At 46.6% G+C, this 18513-nt stretch overlaps 1 protein-coding gene across 4 annotated transcripts in view; it reads left to right on the top strand.

Moving 5' to 3' along the window:
• The window catches only part of CCDC6 (coiled-coil domain containing 6), an 83693-nt gene extending 75405 nt beyond the window's left edge, over positions 1–8288 (top strand). The window contains exons 8-10 of one of the 4 annotated variants that reach the window (XM_065553393.1): positions 1049–1173; positions 1498–1580; positions 7455–8288. In XM_065553393.1, the coding sequence (XP_065409465.1) occupies positions 1049–1173; positions 1498–1580; positions 7455–7776 (530 nt within the window). In that variant the 3' untranslated portion in view covers positions 7777–8288. Of the gene's footprint in view, positions 1–1048; positions 1174–1497; positions 1588–7454 lie in introns of all 4 variants that reach the window. The other 3 variants (XM_024101165.3, XM_005307467.5, XM_005307466.5) reach the window with 3 other exon arrangements.
• Positions 8289–18513: the final 10225 nt, after the last annotated feature.

The following is an 18513-nucleotide window of genomic DNA, read 5'->3' as shown; positions in this document are numbered from 1 at the left end:
AATATTGTACACAGCAATGAATGGTGGTGAAGCTTGGTTGAGGTGGTGGAATCAGAGGGTGGAATATTTCCCAGGAAATGCCTTGCTACTAAATGATGAACTAGCACTCAGCTGAGCCCTCAAGATTTAATACACGGTTGTTAATGTAGCCTCACACTCTACAAGGCAGCATGGACTGAGGCAGGAGGGAGGAATCACAATAGATGCAGGGCAATAGCTGCAAACACTTCCCTGCAAAAACTGAACATGATGTTGATCCAACGCTATCCAGCTGGAGCACACCACTCCCTCCTCCTGACCGCATACATAGCTTCACAGGTGCATGCATGAGTGAGAGAGAGACACGTGCATTGCCCCTTTAAGTACGCTAACCCCACTTCAAGTACGTTGCCTTTTTAAGCAGATCCTCCAATTCTGACAGGAAGCAACAGCTTCCAGCAAGCTCCCTCCTTTCTGTCCCTGAGCCCTGTCCCCCTCTCCTGCTTTGTGGAGAGGGAGTACAGAACGGGGGGAGGGGGGCAGGAGCAGGGGGACATCCTGATATGAGCACCCCTCTCCCTCCCTCCCCTAGCAAGCAGGAGGCTCCCAGGAGCAGCTCCAAAGCAGAGCGCAGGGCAGGAGCAGCACGGCAGTGGGGGGAGGGACAGCTGAACTGCTGCTGGATATCTGCAGAGCCACGTACCTTAACAAGAAATTTAGGGGAGCTGATGGGGGGGGGAGTTGTTACCAAGCCCCCCTACCTTCCCCAACAAGCTTGTTCCCTAATAGATCAGCAACATAACAACGTTAACCGAGGAGTTACTGGATGTTTTCAAACACAGGATATTTTCCTAATCTAGGCAAACCCTTAGGAAAAATATTAAAAGTAATGACATTCTTTTTTTCAAAGCAGTGGATATTTTTTCTGGGTTCCTAGCTTAACTGTACAATTATCAGTTTCTTAACCTTGTCTTTGTTTTAAAATAAACTTTGTATTTACTATTATTTGCAGTACTCAATATTATTTGCAGTAGGAATGTTAATGTCCCTTTGGCTTTAATAACTGTAGGTCTGTCATATGCAAGTCACACAGTTGGTTTTACACCACCAACTTCACTGACTAGAGCCGGAATGTCTTATTACAACTCCCCAGGCCTTCATGTGCAACATATGGGACCGTCCCATGGAATTACAGTGAGTATTAAAAACTAGTAAACTTTCTTTTGAATTAAAATGTTAGTTATTTGTCTTTAACCCATTTTTAAAAATGCAAATGTTTGATTTTGTTTCCTTGCTCTAAGATGTCTGTTGCCTTCTTCAGTCCTGATTACCTCTCTACTTTGAGAAATTGATTCTTAGTGGAAAATCTTTTCTTTCTGAAAGAGAGTGGAACATGTTGTCCCCTTAAAGACAGTAATAGGTATCGCCCTATGGATCTGCAGGCAAGGTGTGAGACGTGATGTTCTAACCTACCCAGTGTTGCAGGAAGTAAATACATTACTTTCATTTTTCTCCTAGTCTCCACCACATCTGACGGATGAGTCATCTGAGGTTGCTTCAAGCTCAGGTTTTCTTCAAGATAATGCTACCACCGTGTCACTGTAACAGGCAGCTAATTATTATTTACTTTTTTTTTGTTTTCCAGTGAGAATAGCAATATATTAAACATTTGTTAGGACATTACTCAACATCTTTCAACTGGAATCATTTTTTATTTCTATTGAATTTAATGTACTTAACTTAATCAAGTTTTGTCTAGGACTGTCGATTAATCGCAGTTAACTCATGCAATTAACTAAAAAAAATTAATCGTGATAAAAAAATTAATCGCAATTTATCGCAGTTTTAATTGCATTGTTAAATAATAGAATACCAATTGAAATTTATTAAATATTTTGAATGTTTTCTACCTTTTCATATATATTGTATTCTGTGTTGTAATTGAAATCAAAACGTATATTATTTTTGCTTACAAATATTTGCACTGTAAAAATGATAAAATAAATGGTATTTTTCAATTCACCTCATACAAGTACTATAGTGCAATCTCTTTGTCATGAAAGTGCAACTTACAAATGTGTTGTGGGGCGGGTGTTTTTTTTTTTTTTTTGGTACATGATTGCACTCAGAAACAAAACATTGTAAAACTTCAGAGCCTTCAAATCCACTCAGTCCTATTTCTTGTTCAGCCAATCGCTAAGACAAACAAGTTTGTTTACATTTACAGGAAATAATGTGCCCTCTTCTTATTTACGATGTCACCAGAAAGTGAGGCATTTGCTTGGCACTTTTGTATTTACAAAGGGATTGCAACGTCTTTACGTGCCATATATGCTAAACATATGGCCCTTCATGCTTCGGCCACCATTCCAGAGGACATGCTTCCATGCTGATGACGCTCATTAAAAAAATAAGCGTTAATTAAATTTATGACTGAACACCTTGGGGGACAATTGTATGTCCCCTGCTCCGTTTTTACCCACATTCTGCCATATATTTCCTGTTATAAGTCTCGGATGATGACCCAGCACATGTTGTTCATTTTAAGAATATTTTCACTGCAGATTACACAAAACGCAAAGAAGGTACCAATGTGAGATTTCGAAAGATAGCTACAGCACTTGACCCAAGGTTTAAGAATCTGAAGTGCCTTCCAAAATCTGAGCGGGACGACGTATGGAGCTTGCTTTCAGAAGTCTTAAAAGAGCAACACTCTGATGTAGAAACTACAGAACCCGAACCACCAAAAAAGAAAGTCAACCTTCTGCTGGTGACATCTGATAATGAAAATGAACATGCATCGGTTCGCACTGCTTTGGATTGTTATCGAGCAGAACCCACCATCAGCATGGATGCAGGTATTCTGGAATGGTGGTTGAAGCGTGAAGGGACGTGAATATTTAGCGCATCTGGCTCGTAAATACCTTGCAGTGCTGGCTACAAAAGTGACATGTGAATGCCTGTTCTCACTTTCAGGTGACGTAAACAAGAAGCAGGTAGCATTATCTTCTGCAAATGTAAACAAACTTTTGTCTGAGCGAATGGCTGAACAAGAAGTAGGACTGAGTGAACTTGCAGGATCTAAAATTTTACATTGTTTTATTTTTGAATGCAGTTATTTTTCTGTACATAATTCTACATTTATAAATTCAACTTTCATGATAGAGGTTGCACTACAGTACTCATGTTAGTTGAGTTGAAAAATACTATTTCTTTTGTTTTTTACAGTGCAAATACTTGTAATCAAAAATATTTAGGGATTACTGTACACTTTGTATTCTGTGTTGTAATTGAAATCAGTATATTTGAAAATGTAGAAAACATCCAAAAATATTTAAATAAATGGTATTCTATTGTTTAACAGTGCGGTAAATCACAAGTACTTTTTTAATCGCGCAATTAATCACGATTAATTATTTTAGTAGTTTAACCGCCCTAATTTTTTCCAAATACTCATTGAGTTTATAAAGCAAACAAAGCTGAAACTTTAGACCTTTGGCAAGATACTTTGTGGCTGATGTACTTATTAAAAATATATTGAATAGAGCTTCCTGTTTGATACAACAGTATGCAAACAATCTCCTGCAAAGTGTTTCTTTATGCCAGTCTCGTCTGATACAAAACCTTGTTTCAGTAGATTTTTATAGAAGGGCACAAATATAGCAGTAGATTTGTCAAACCTTTAATAAAAATTTTTTTTCATGACAGAAATCTAGCTGGAGTGTGAGTACAGTAGAATATGCTAAAATGTGGACTTTCGTAGGTTAACTGTTAATATTAATTCCACAATCATTAAGGCCTACAACCATACCACACGGAGCTCTGATCTCATAGGGGAAGGCAGCATGGTCCAGTGGATAGGGTACCAGAGTAGGCGTCAACTTGGGTTCTGTTCCTAGCACTGCAGCTGACTCTGAGCTAGTTGCATAACCTCTTCAGGCCTCTGAAAAAATGGGGAATAATAATGTCTGCCCACTTTGAGAGAGACTGATTTTTAAAAAGGTATTAAATTTTTATTACTATTATCTTTATACGATAAGCTAATCAGGATCAAGCTGTGTCAGTACTTGGAGGGAAGACTTCCAAGACAAAAAGCTGGATGCTGCAGGAAATGGTGTTGATTAATAGGCACATAGCTCTTTGCCTTCAGCATGTACTGAACCAAGGCTCCACCATGGTATTAGAGGTTCACTCATGCTAGAGGTGCTTTCAAAGCAGAAGCCCAGACCAATTAGTTATCAGAAATCCTATGGCCTTTTTCACATAGTGTCAGTCTAATTTGTTGTATACATTTAAACTGCAAAGTAGGTGTCCTTGGTGTCCTGGCCAAATTCTAATTTGGAGAATTTTATGCCTACCTAAAAGGCACTTCAGTTGGAAAAGCAACCTCCTTAATAAACAATCAAGTTGTTAAGCTGTATATCTGTTGTAGAATTGTTTCCAGGTTTCTTTCCCAAAGGGTGGCTGTCTTTTCTTGCTTGGTTATGTCAGGGGGGAGGGGTGTTTTGGAATTCTTAAAGATCTGACTTAATATACAATTGTTACTGTTACTATTTGGGTCATAGCTGCTGCAATTTTGAAGACATTTTGGTTTGTCTTAGGGCTGGTCTACACTGGGGGGGATCGATCTAAGATACGCAACTTCAGGCACGAGAATAGCATAGCTGAAGTCGACGTGTCTTAGATCGATTTACCACGCGTCCTCACAGCGCGGGATAGGGTGACCAGATCACCAAAGACAAATATCGGGACGCGGGGGGGCGTGGCGGGGGGGGGGGGGCGTGGCGGGGGGCGGGGCCAAAAAAAAAAAAAAAAAAAACTTCCTCCGCAAGTGCTGGAGGGAGGCCCGGGAGACGCAGGGGAAGCGCGGGGCCGGGGTGAGTAACAGTCCGGCCTGGCCCCGAGCAGGCAGGACTCAGTCGGGTGGTAGGGAGAGGAGGGGGGCGGCCCGCGGGGCCAGGCGGCGGCTGTTCTCCCCCCCCGGCCAGCGGGACTCGGGAGCAGCCGCTGCTGCAGCTCCCACTGCTGCGGGGGAGGAAGTGGCCATGGCGCTTGGCGGCTGCGGCTCTGGCGCCCCCGAACCCCCCGAGCCGGGGCCTGCTGCGGGGACCCAGCAGCGCGCACGCTGCGCCCAGCCCCTGGCCAGCGTCTGGGCTGCTGCCCAGCTGGTGCTATCCCGCGGCGGCCCCGGAGTGGGGGCAGCAGGCCCCAGCCCCCCCGTCCCGCAGGGGAACGAACGGGGCTGGGCGGCCGATGCCTCCACCCCGGGGCCACCGCGCGATAGCACCAGCTGGGCAGCCCAGACGTGCCTAGCCAGGGGCTGGGCCCAGCGTATGCGCTGCTGCAGGCCCCGGCTCGGGGGGTTCGGGGGCGCCAGAGCCGCCGAGCGCCATGGCCGCTTCCTCCCCCGTCGCCTGGCCCCGCGGGTCGCCCCCCTCCTCTCCCAACCACCCGAGTCCTGCCTGCACTGGGCCAGGCCGGACTGTTACTCACCCCGGCCCCGCGCTTCCCCTGCGTCTCCCGGGCCTCCCTCCAGCACTTGCGGAGGGAGGGGGAATGGTGAGCCCGGGGAAGAGGCGGGGATTCGGGGAGGGAGCCAATCGGGGGAGGAGGGGGCGGAGTCGGGGCAGGGGGGGGGGGGCGAGCACTTCCGGGCTCGAGGCTCGGGGCATTTCCTTGTTTGTCCGGTTGTCCCGACCGCACGTCGGTCGGGACGCGGGACAAACAAGGAAATATCGGGACGGTCCCGATAAAATCGGGACGTCTGGTCACCCTAGCGCGGGATCAACGGCCGCAGCTCCCCTGTCGACTCCGCTTCCGCCTCTCGCTCTGGTGGAGTTCCAGAGTCGACGGGGAGCACGTTCGGGAATTGATTTATCGTGTCTAGACGAGACGTGATAAATTGATCCCCGATAGATCGATTACTGCCCGCGATCCGGCGGGTAGTGAAGACGTACCCTTACATTTTTATATTGCTAATTTTACAATAGTGCTTCCTCTACTCTGAAAAAAATATCAGTATAGTAGACGTCAGATCTTGCTTTGAAGAATATTTTCACATTTTATTGTACTTGCAAAAGGGCGAGCTGAAGACTATTACAAATCTGCAGTTTCTTTGGAGACAGTTCTGTTAGCCACTGTTTATTTGCAAGAGCCCAAAGGGATGTACTCACCATTTTTATAATGCTTGCCTCATAAAGAACAGCTTGATTTGTGCTGCCATATGACTTCATTTTCAGATATGATCTTTTTACAGTCATTTGGAATTTTCCTATACCAGTTTAGGTATGCACTTTTTAACTCCACATGTTGATAATGTTAAGTTGTGCTTATTAGCACCTGCTGCTATGCTTTGTTCAGTCATAGATAGTTATTGTATCTGAGCGTCTTCCTCTGTTCTTTTTTCTAGGTACCTATTTGCCATTAAGTGTTTCCAGGGCTACACTTAGGAAGGAATAATCAATTGCACAAATACAGTATGAGAAAAGATTGTCTAGACAGGAGTAGTGCAGACAAGGATCAGGGGTTTATAGTGGATCACAAGCTAAACATGGGCTAACAGTGTAATGCTGTTGCAAAAAAAGCAAATATCATTCTGGGATGTATTAGCAAAAGTGTTGTAAGCAAGTAATTCTTCCCCTCTACTCAGCACTCAGGCTTCAACTGGAGAATACGCCCAGTTCTGGGAACCACACTTCAGAAAAGATGTGGACAAGTTGGAGAAAGTCCAGAGGAGAGCAACAAAAATGATTAAAGGACTAGAAAATGTGACCTATGAGGAAGAATAGAAAAAATTGGGTTTCTTTAGTCAGGAGAGGAGAAGACTGAGGGGGAACATAAGTCTTCAGTTACATAAAAGGTTGTTATAAAGCGGAGGGTGATAAATTGTTCTTAACCACTGAGGCCAGGATAAGAAGCAATGGGCTTAAATTGCAGCAAGGGAGGCTTAGGTTGGACATTGGGAAAAAAATTCCTAGCCTTCAGGGTAGTTAAGCACTGGAACAAATTACCTAGGGAGGTTGTGGAATCTCCATCATCAGAGGTTTTTTAAAAACAGGTTACACAGACATGGGACAGGGATGATCTAGATAATGCTTGATCCTGCCTCAGTGCAGGGAACTGGACTAGATGACCTATTGCGATCCCTTCCAGTCCTACATTCTATTTCTATTTTATTTTTCCTGAACTGGCTTAGAGGAGTGGGCACTTTCTTTATCTCAAAAATGGTTCCAGTGAGCTATGCTAGTGCATTTCAAAGTTAGGTCAAATTCAGAATTTGTCTTGATAACTATTTACCTAAATCTGTATTGTGATCCTTTTTAATATTTTGGACTTAATCCTTCAATTTAATTTGGTATTTTGAATTTTGCCTTTAAACAATGTGTTAATGTGTCTGTAAGAGGACTTCTTGATATCAGCTAAAGCATCTTAGAAATGTATACATGTTCAACATAATTTCAATATTTGTTCTGCAGAGGCCTTCACCACGAAGAAGTAACAGCCCTGACAAATTTAAACGTCCCACTCCTCCTCCTTCTCCAAACACGCAGACCCCAGTCCAGCCACCTCCTCCACCTCCACCACCACCTGTGCAGCCTACAGTCCAATCAACAGCATCGCAGTCAGCCACTTTTCAGCATTCAGTGCATCCCTCCTCTCAGCCTTAGTGCATGTGCTCAGCAGCCTGTATTCAGAGTTGGACTCATAACATGGAGCAGTTTACTAAAAGCCAAAGGCTTACCTGGCATATTTGGATTTGACTTACTTGCACTGAGGTTATATAGGCTTCACTGTTAATTGTGTTGTAAACTTTTGTCTAAAAATGCAGCCAGTGTTGTGGGTCTACAACACTAACTTAACAAAATTTTCCATCAGTGTTTACTTGAACTACATGTATGTCCATTCTCTGGCTGGAACATTTGCTACTCTCTTTGGTAACACGGCATTATGTCGTTTTGCTTGGCTCCAAAGCTTCATTTTCCTGGCTTTTAGGTTTGTAAAATTAAAGGGATATCTTTTTATATTCTTTTCATGACAATTTGCATAAAATTACAGGCATGATGGGCTATATTATAAATTCCTAAATATTAACAGTGTTTACCAAGCATACGGTAAATCAGCACTACATTTCAATAATCTGAAGATACAGCTTTTAGTGCAAAAGTGAAAGTCAGACACGTTAATCAGTGCCCAAGACTATACTCTTATTGTATCACCTAATAAATACGCTTAATACAGGTTCAGTTTTCAGCACACATGACACATTCATAGTTTTTCCTGTTTAAAAAAAAAAAAAAAAAAAACCAAAACCTCAAATGTATGGTGCGGTCTGAAGTTAAATGTGGGGAATCTAACTTGTCAAAGTATATGGAATGTACAAGTCATGACCTTAAAATTTGATTGTCTGATTTATCATTTATGTTAACTTGTAAGCTGTCCATACTGTGTGTTCTGTCACAATGAACTTCTATAAGTGTGGCCCTGCAACAAGTTACTGGTGGCTGATTTAAGTGTGCTCTTTGATTTCTGCTGCAGAAGGCAATGTGATTGTAGAGAACAGCTGATTTTTTTTCTTGTTGAAATATATTAATTGTGATTTCCCCTAAAACAAAGTTTGAACAACTATTTTAAATGTTCAAAAGACTATTAGAGAATATGGTATAAGATGAATATTATAGGAATATATTGGCATAACAGCCAAAAATGTTGTATTGCTTGGTAGAAACAGAACAGAGTACAGAGAAAGTAGCACAACATGGCACTAATGAATGCTTATTTAGCAGCCTAAGCCGGTACAATGTATAAAGAAGTGTATTCTGAATACATTCTTTCCATTCATTTAGCACAAATAAATTGTTTGGTTTCACTTTGCAGTGGAACAAAGTGTCACTTTTTTCTTTGATACTAGCATCTTACCTAGTTTTATTTTTAAGTTCCTGTTGGCTAGGTTTATATAATATTGATATTTTTAAGTGGTTTACCTCATATATTAGCATATGTGGGCCATGGAAAAAATAATTAGAAAATGTGTATTTGAGAATATGTATCTGGTCTAATGAGAACAGACCATTACGTACCTTATTTGTTTACAAAAGCTTTTTGACACACCTAACATTTCATTGAGCATGTTCTTAAGAAGGAAATATAGAAATTTGGTTATTTACTAACACTTGTACGTACATTTTCATATTTGCCATTCAACAACTATGTAAGAATTGCAGGGTGAAAATGGTAATCAATGATAGCAATCAAAATATCAAGTTAAAATAGTGTGCGACTGGCAAATATTACCAGTGCTTGGAGACTCTTGGACAAAAGGTGCTATATAAGTGCAAGCTAGTACTAGTGGTAGTGTAAAAGCTGTCTAAAGAATAAGAGGTGTGTGGTAGTGTTGCTTTAATATCTTCAAAAAAATTAAAATAACCCAGCATAATTTAAATTTGAAGCTTGGTCTAAAATTGAAATTCTGTAATGCAAGGTTTGAGCATTGTTATAAGATTTCACATAGCGAACTCTCCCTTATTAGTGTGGGATTTGTTACGAGTTGAAAGCAAAGAACTGACAAATGTATACTAAACACTGAAAATGTAACAAGGCACTGAAGTGGCCTTACTTAGCTAATAAGGTTGAACAAACGTAAGGACTTGTGCACATCCTTCTAATAAACATCAATGGATTTTCAGTTTTGCTTGTGAATTATAGTCTTCCATGATTCTGCAGCTATGGATTTACCAGGCTACTACAGAAACTTCTGTGGACTAGAGAAATTCACTTAAAAATAAGAGCCAACTTGACATGAGTCCCTTACATGCTTGGTTTCTTATTTTATCCAGTATACATGCAGGTGGGCTTTTATCTTCAACAATGGTAATATTTGCCAGTCGCACACTGCATGTCCACTAGTTGTGTAGCATGGTGAAATAGACAACCCAAGATGCTGCCATGTTTGGAGGGAATAGATTGTTCTAAGGGCACATCTTCACTAGTCATGTTAAAGTGCTGCCGCGGCAGCGCTTTAACATGGCTTGTGTAGTCGCGGCATAGCACTGGGAGAGAGCTCTCCCAGCACTATTAAAAAAACACCTCCACAAGGGGAATAGCTGCCTGCACTAGGAGTGCGGCTCCTGGCGCTGGTGCACAGTCTACACTGGCACTTTACAGCGCTGAAACTTGCAGCACTCAGCAGGTGTTTTTTCACACCTCTGAGCAAGAAAGTTGCAGCGCTGTAAAGTGCCAGTGTAGACAAGCCCTTAGTCAGAACATTCCTTGGACAGTACTCTGCCATAGGACTCATGCCTAACCAGAAGGCCACAGAAGCACTTTTCAGTAGTAATTGGTATTTAGGATGTGTGCACAATTCCTTCAAGCTCAGCAGTTAAGGGTATAAAAAGCCCTCTCCCTTCAACTATCCCCCAGTTGCTCTCTTTCCATTGCAGGAATGGTCACCAAACCATCCTCTTCTTTTTATTTCCCTCCCCTCTCTTCTCCCCCTCCCCCCCAAAGATAAGCAAGTGCCATTCCATTCTTTGGCAGCTAAACCTTAGGGGAGTCTGGTTCAGGCATGGGAATATCTAAGTAGACTCTGATATTCCTTTGGAGAGTTCTAGAGTTCATCTCACCGGGGATTTATTCTGTGGAGGTATTTTTGGCTCCATCTGAGTTTACAGGATCAGTAGTTCTTAATTATATAAAATCATTCTCTTGGGAGGAGGAGGTGGGACAGTTCTCAGGGGCACCTCCTCCACCTAATCCTTAGATAAGGTTGTGTTGACTGCTTCCTCCCCTTTTCTGAATGACATTATGGTCTTTCAAAACTTGGTGGGCAGAGGATGATTCTTCTTTGAGTGATTGCTCATGCGTATTCCACAGTAGGTGTGCGTGCTTGCCACGTGCACCGGTGCCGGAAGTTTTTCCCTCAGCAGTACCCGTAGTGGGGGAGCCCCGCTGCGACCCTTGGAGTGGTGCCTCTATATTGCGCTATAAGGGGCGCTGTGTGCTCCCCCCCACCCTCAGTTCCTTCTTGCCACCAGTGAAGGTAGTCGGAACTTTGTATTCCAACTTTGTTGTAACGCCTCTAGCCTTAGTGGTACGATTCTTTGACCGTAGATAGTTTCTCTAGCCTGGCATGGGGCATGCCCCGTGCCCCAGGCTTCAAGTCGTGTGACTCCTGTCGCAATTCCATGCCCAGAAGTGATCCACATTCTTAGTGTCTTCGCTGTCTGGGTGAGACTCACGTAAGTGAGCGTTGGAAAATCTGCAAATCGTTCAAGCCTCGGGCTGGAGGCAGCATTGGCAGCGCGTGACATCCTCGTCCTGCCGGTGCCAGGCACGCCGCCCGAGTCAGGCCCCCAGTCCCGAGGGAAACCGCCACTGGATGCTCACCAACCATCTCCAGCCAGATCCGAGGCTGAGATGCCTGCCCATTCCGAGGGGCCTTCCCATAGCCCGCGACAGACCTCTACTCCATCGGCCGGGTTGCCTGAGAGCGAGTCTCCGGAGGCCTCCACTGCCCGGAGGGGCCGCAGGCACCGTGATAGAAGGCATCAACGCTCCTCTTCCAGCCGGAGTGATAGGAGTAGTTCTCAATACCGTCAGCACCGCCACTCATATTCGAATGTTCGCCAAGACAGACGCCATACTCGGAGCACATCCCGACCGTCACCGAGGTGTCGTAGCCATGGTCGCCAGAGGGATGCCAGAGACGGTTCATCCGACGTATACATGTTGTCGAGGTCCAAATCCTGAGGTCGGCGCTGACATGGCCGGGACTGGCCCAGCTGCTCGTACGACACCGTGCGTTCATTGGTGACGTCAGCCTCGGCTCCCAGCCGTCCCTCCCTGGGCCACATTGCCCCTCAAGAGCAAGTGGCTCTGCTAGGACCCCATATGGGCCAGTGGCAAGGGGCGCCCTTGCAAGGACAGTGGTGCCAATGGACACCGTGGCCCCAAGCGCCCGCACCGGTGAGACCCCGTTCCGTGGCAGGGGCATCCCAGGTCCACTCGGCATCCACGTCTCGGCACCAAGATCAGTCCTCGGGCACTGAGCCACCGGCACTGCACCCGGTCCCAGATGTGGGGTTTGAGCCGACGGTACCACCCGACACCCTGGAGGCAGCACCAGTCGCCTCGTCGGCACCGGATGAGTCTATAGCGGCGCCACCCCCTGTCTCTCAGGAGGACTTTAAGGCTCATCAAGAGCTTCTTTGATGGCCTCGGCTATTTCCATGCAAAGGGCGTCGTGGCTCTCACTGTCTGTGGAATCCCAGTCCCTCATGCAGGACCTGCCCTTCGACGGGAAAACCCTGTTTGCGGGCCAAACAGACACTCGTCTGTATGGGATGAAAGACTTCCGCACCACCCTGCAGACCCTAGGCCTGTATGTTCCGCCACCCAAGGACAAACCCAGGCCTCAGACCTCGGCTCCCCCAGTTAGGGGCAGATATGAGCCCCCGCCTAAGAGGCCGAGGGAGCAGAGGCGTAGATCCCAGCGCCAGTCCCGTTCGGCCCCACGACCTGGCCCCTCGAAGGGCAAGAGGCAGGGGAAGAGGCGTTTTTGACTCTTTGCAGGGGGCCACCGGGCCTGTTGCCTGGGAAGCCCCCTAGTTGTTAAAGTTGGTGTTTGGCAACCGTTTACCTGCCTTCTGAGTGCAATGGTCCCATATAACGTCTGACCGGTCCCATATAAATGTCCCATATAACGGTCCCATATAACGTCCTCAGTACCATCTCCAAGGGGTACATGTTGCAATTCGCCCCCCTCCCCACCATCCTCCGTCCTGGGAGGTCCCCGAAGACCCAGAGCATGCCCTCCTTCTAAACCTGGGTGCGGTGGAGAGGGTACCTTGGGAATTCCAGGGCAAGGGGTTTTAACCCCGGTATTTCCTGATCCCGAAGGCGAAAGGTGGGCTCAGGCCCATCCTTGACCTGCGGTATCTCAACCAGTTTCTGGTCCGTTGCAAGTTCTGTATGGTGTCCTTGTCCTCTAGTGTTCCGTCCCTAGACCCGGGGGATTGGTTCATGGCCCTGGACTTCCAGGATGCATACTTTCACATCCATATTTTCGAGAGTCACAGGCGCTTCCTCCGTTTCCTGGTAGGGAAGGACCACTACCAGTTTACAGTCCTTCCCTTTGGCCTCTCTACCGCCCCCAGGGTTTTTATCAAATGCATGGCAGTGGTGGCAGCCCACCTCAGGTGGAACGGGCTGCAAATCTTCCCCTACCTGGACGACTGGTTGCTCAAGGGCAAGTCTCGATCCCAGGTACAGGCCCAGGTGGAATTCCACCTAGTCACTTGCAACAGTCTAGGCCTAGTGGTAAACAAGGACAAGTCCACGTTAGTCCCGGCTCAGCACATACACTTCATAGGGGCGCTGTTAGACTCGGTAGTGGCCATGGCCTCTCTCCCCCAAGACAGGTTTGAGATGCTCAAAGGTCTCATAGCTTCAGTCACGGCCTTCAACTCTGAGGCCATATGGTGGCACGCACCTCGGTGGTTCTGGATGCGGCCCCTTCAACTTTGGTTGGCCTCCCAATACTCCCAAGCCAGGGATGACCTGGACAAGGTCGTCACGCTTCCACCAGCGGTGGTGGCCGCAGTGGAGTGGTGGTCCCTCCCGAGCTATATGTTGCAAGGGATCCCCTTCCGAGAGGCCCCTCCCTTGATACATCTGGTGTCAGACACCTCGGACCTGGGGTGGGGAGCCCACGTGGGGAGCTTTCAGACCAAGGGCAGATGGTCAGCCTTGGAATTGTCCCTGCACATAAATGTCAGGGAACTCAGGGCGGTGCGCCTAGCCTGTATAGCCTTCCACTGGTATCTGCGGGGGAAGATGGTCAGAGTCTTCATGGATAATACGACCATGATCTATTACATCAACAGGCAAGGGGGCACGAGGTCCTCAGCCTTGTGCCAGGAAGCCCTAGCCCTGTGGGAGTTCTGTATAGCCCGCAACATCTCCTTGAGGGCCTTTCACCTACCTGGCACGCGCAATACGCAAGCCGATCGCCTGAGCAGGGTTTTCTCCCAACAGCATGAGTGGTCACTCCATTGGGAGGTTGCCAGGCAGCTCTTCCTAGAGTGGGGCACTCCCTAGGTGGATCTTTTTGCCACCAACCAGAATCGCCTCTGCCCTCAGTTCTGCTCCAAGGCAGGAGGGGGCGAAGGAGCGATATCGGACGCGTTCCTGATTCCATGGTCAGGCTGCCTGTTCTACGCCTTCCCACCCTGATAGGCGAGGTCCTACAGAAAGTGAAGACAGACGGGTCAAGGGTTATCCTGATAGCGCTGGATTGGGCACATCAACATTGGTATGGGGCCCTCCTACAACTTCTAGTGGCCCCTCCGCGCAGACTGCCGCTCCGACCGGATCTCCTCTCCCAGGATGGAGGATCCCTCCTCCACCACGACCTGGGCGCACTTCACTTGACAGCGTGGCTGCTGTATGGTTAGACGAGGAGGAAGGGAGGTGCTCTGAGGATGTAAGGCAAGTCCTGCTGGAGAGCAGGAAGCTGTCCACACGATGAACCTACCTGTCCAGATGGTATCGTTTCTCCACGTGGACAAGGGAGAGGGGCTCCTCCCCTCATCCGTGTCGCTCCAGCTCATCCTCGGTTACCTACTGTCCCTTAGAACCCAAGGGCTGGTGCCTGCCTTGGTCAGGGTACACTTAGCAGCAATTTCGGCTTTCCACCCTCCAGAGTCTGGTCAGTCGGTATTTGCCCTCCACATGACTTCCCGGTTTTTGAAAGGTCTGGATCGGGCATTCCCTTACGCCAGACCCCCGGTCCCGCTCTGGGACCTGAACCTAGTGCTCTCCCGCCTCACGGGCCCCCCCTTTGAACCCTTGGCCACGTGTTCCTGGTCCCACTTATCATGGAAAATGGCGTTCCTGGTGGCTATCACCTCAGCCCACTGGGTCTCGGAGCTTAAGGCCCTGATCTCTGATCCCCCATATATGGTCTTCCATAGGAACGAGGTACAGCTCTGCCCGCACCCGGCCTTTCTGCCGAAGGTAGTCTCGGCTTTTCACATGGACCAGGACATTTTCCTGCCAGTTCTCTGTCCTAAGCCCCATTCCTCCAATGAGAAAGGACACCTACACATACTAGATGTGCGTAGAGCGCTGGCTTTTTACCTAGACCAGACCAGCCACTCTGGAAATCCCCTCACCTTTTCATTGCATCAGCTGAGTGCATGAGGGGGCAACCAGTTTCCACCCAGCGGATCTCCCGCTGGATCACCTCGTGCATACGCGCGTGTTACGACCTGGCAGGGGTTTCCCTGCCTCTTATACGAGAGCTCAGGCCTCATTGGCTGCCTATGTGGCTCATGTCCCAATTCAGAACATCTGTAGAGCTGCTACGTTGTCCTCTGTCCACACCTTCTTCTCGCACTATGCGATCGTCTCCCAAATGCAGGATGACGCCGGGTTTGGTAGGGCGGTACTCCGCCCTGGTAACCTTTAAACTCCTACCCACCTCCATCAGGTATAGCTTAGAGTCACCTACTGTGGAATACACATGAGCAATCGCTCAAAGAAAGGACAGTTACCTGTTCCATAACTGGCGTTCTTCGAGATTTGTTGCTCAGGTGTATTCCACATCCTGCCCTCCTTCCCATCTGTTGGAGTTGACTGGCAAGAAGGAACTGAGGGTGGGGGGGAGCGTGCAGCACCCCTTATAGCGCAATATAGAGGGGCCACTCCAGTGGTCACAGCGGGGCTCCCCGCTACGGGTACTGCTAAGGGAAAAACTTCCGGCACCGGTGCACGTGGCGAGCACGCACACCTACTGTGGAATACACCTGAGCAACCCATCTCAAAGAACGCCAGTTACGGAACAGGTAACTGTCCTTTCTCTTTGCAGCTTTGCCCAGGAAGCTGCACAAGCGTTTTGACATCCTAGAGCTCCATGAGTGAGAGAATAATTCTTAATGTCAGTAAGAATGTTTCAGCTCCCTAAAGAGGTCTGAATCCACTCCGACTCTTATTTCAGTCACAGGGAAACCCAGTTTCTTATACAAGGTCTTCAAATTATTTTTCTAGTATTTTTTCCAAATAAGATATACGGAGCTGGAAATGTAATTGACCCCTGGGCAGTTCAAATGACTGGATATCTTAGGAAGACAGGTTTATGCGCCTCTGATCTGAGTTTTGCGGCTGCCAATTATCAGGCTACCTATACATTTCCAAGTGTTTTTGCTTTTTTGCCTCCTTGTCCCCAGTACATTCTTGAGGACAAAAAAGAAATATCTGGATTCGTTCATGGAAATCAAGATGGTGTCCAGACATGGCTTCAGCCATGGCTAGCACCCCAGAAGTAGTGTCCAAGATACTCAAGGAAGACTGGTCTGTTAGAAGGATGAAAATCACAAAGTTCACAGCCAGCTCTTTTGGGCTTGAATCACCCTGTTGTCAGCAGAAAATCTATATTTTGATTTCATACGTAAGTTACAGCAGTCTTCTTCAGAAGCTGTCTGCCAGTAGAGCATGAAATAACCTGGAAGATATTTCCATACCTACTAAAGAAAGCAAAGATCTGCCACTTCAGCTGTAGGTATTGCTGCTGCACCCGTACAAAGTTAGAGGATGCATCGGAGGAATGTGATGAGTCTTGGAACTTGCACCTCCTAATTTTTCCTGTACTGCTCCACCCCTTTGAGACATGGGAAACCATTTATTTTAACCTTTGAGTCTTGGGGACAATTGACCAGGGAAGAAATGGTGGCCTCTGTCTTGTTTTGGACCTAAGGATAAACAACTTTTGCATGCCTGCTCTATGGAGCATAATTCCTGTTCTCAACCCCTTGAGGATTTGGGTCAGGGCTCTCAACCTTTGAACTATCTACTTCCACATCTTGCAAAGGCACAGGAGATGGCTCTGGTTCATGGGGCTAAAAATTGAGTGTAAATGTGAGGTTATACACCTACATGTCAAGAGCTATTAACTACTATTTGGACAGAACAAAGTCATTTAGAAAGATGAACAAACCATGGCCTTAAATTTAAAGGTGTTTACCTCCAGCTCAAGGGCTGTGAGAGTATGCATCCAGTCCTATTATGAAATACCTGATGTTCTTGCTCCTGAATGTCTTGTATCAGCAGTGTGCCCTCCTAGAAGATCTGGAGGGCTTCAAGTGCATCAAGAATTGGTGCTGGTTGGGGGAAGACAGTACTTCAGTCACTGTTCAACTAGTAGGGGTACTTAGCCCACTGCTAAAGCTAATCTCTACATGGAAGCAATGTCGGGGGAGGGGGGCTACTTACAGTAATTTGTGGTCTGAATGTATTGCCTGCATCAAGAACTTCTCTTTTTGCTTTGGATTCTCACTCCAAATAGGGTTTCTGAAGGTAGAGAAGAAGGGGGAAATGTTTAGAGGGCAGGGTGCAATGTTGGGTTTGAGAATTATGCATGTCCCTTCACTGACACCTATTGCTCTGAGAGAGGTTCTGTAGATAGGCACAAGCCTCCTAGAGCATGGCTCTGTAGAGGCAAAACATTCGAAGAGCAAGAGTTACTGCTAAATAATCCTTTCCTCTCAGAAACTGTTTGGATTCGTGTCTATTTTTTTACATATACATGACAGATTTAAACTCATGTTTCTGACGTTGGGATCTTTGATAATAAAAGAAGCTGCCCTGTGACACCCCCCCCCCTTTTTTTTTTTAACCAGCCTTTCCACATCAGCTTTGGAAACCATGTCCTATCTAGCAGTGAGCAAGCTTTCTTGCTATATAAACATTTATTTAAACAGACAAGTTATGTATGCTAATACTGGAACCTGAACTATCCAGGCTGCAAGTCTGTGACTGTTCCACAGAGAATGGAATCCAAGATTCCTAATGAGAAAGAAAGTATCACCAGGCAGATCTAGAGCCATATCCTCCCCGCAGAAATATTGCAGGTTCCCTCAATGCCAGACAGAATTGGAGTAGACCTCAATGAACCTTTCTGCACCTCAGTGTTCTAATGTCAAGAGTTCTTGAATGATTTGGCCATTGTATTGGAGGAGATGGACATCTCCACATGGAGCTTCCAGACCACATGGTGGCTGGGATCCCTTTGTTGAATTACCCCAGTGTCTCCCTAACCCCAGCTGAGGGAGGCTATTTGTGGGCTAGCCTGCTTAGAAGTCCCTAGATAGATGAAGGTTTGTTAAACTAAGCGCAGATTTGCTGGATAAAAACCAGGGCAGTGACTGAGTACTATTTTTCCTGACATGGACTGGAGCTTGCTAATCACGAATGGAAAGGTACAAGATCTCATACACTTTGGGAAAGGCTTTCGTGGTTTACTTTCTCTTCCTTCCCATATTATTAGCTGCATCATTGATTTGTGTTTTTATTCTCAGGGGGTGGGCTGGGCTGGGCTGTAATGTGTGTAGTCAAGTTCATCTGTGCCTTCATTTAGACTTGCACTAAACACTCCTTTTTTTATGCCTCCTGGTATTGGAAATGTCCCCTCAACCTCTTAATCTTTTTGGCCTTTGTCCATGCGGGAGTGGGGAAGGGAAGACAAGAATTAGAAAACCAAGA

Source organism: Chrysemys picta, chromosome 7 (genome assembly GCF_011386835.1).
Source record: "Chrysemys picta bellii isolate R12L10 chromosome 7, ASM1138683v2, whole genome shotgun sequence".
Taxonomy (NCBI): domain Eukaryota; kingdom Metazoa; phylum Chordata; order Testudines; family Emydidae; genus Chrysemys; species Chrysemys picta.
The sequence above is the reverse complement of the archived record's forward strand: the minus strand, read 5'-3'. Positions and strand labels throughout refer to the sequence as shown.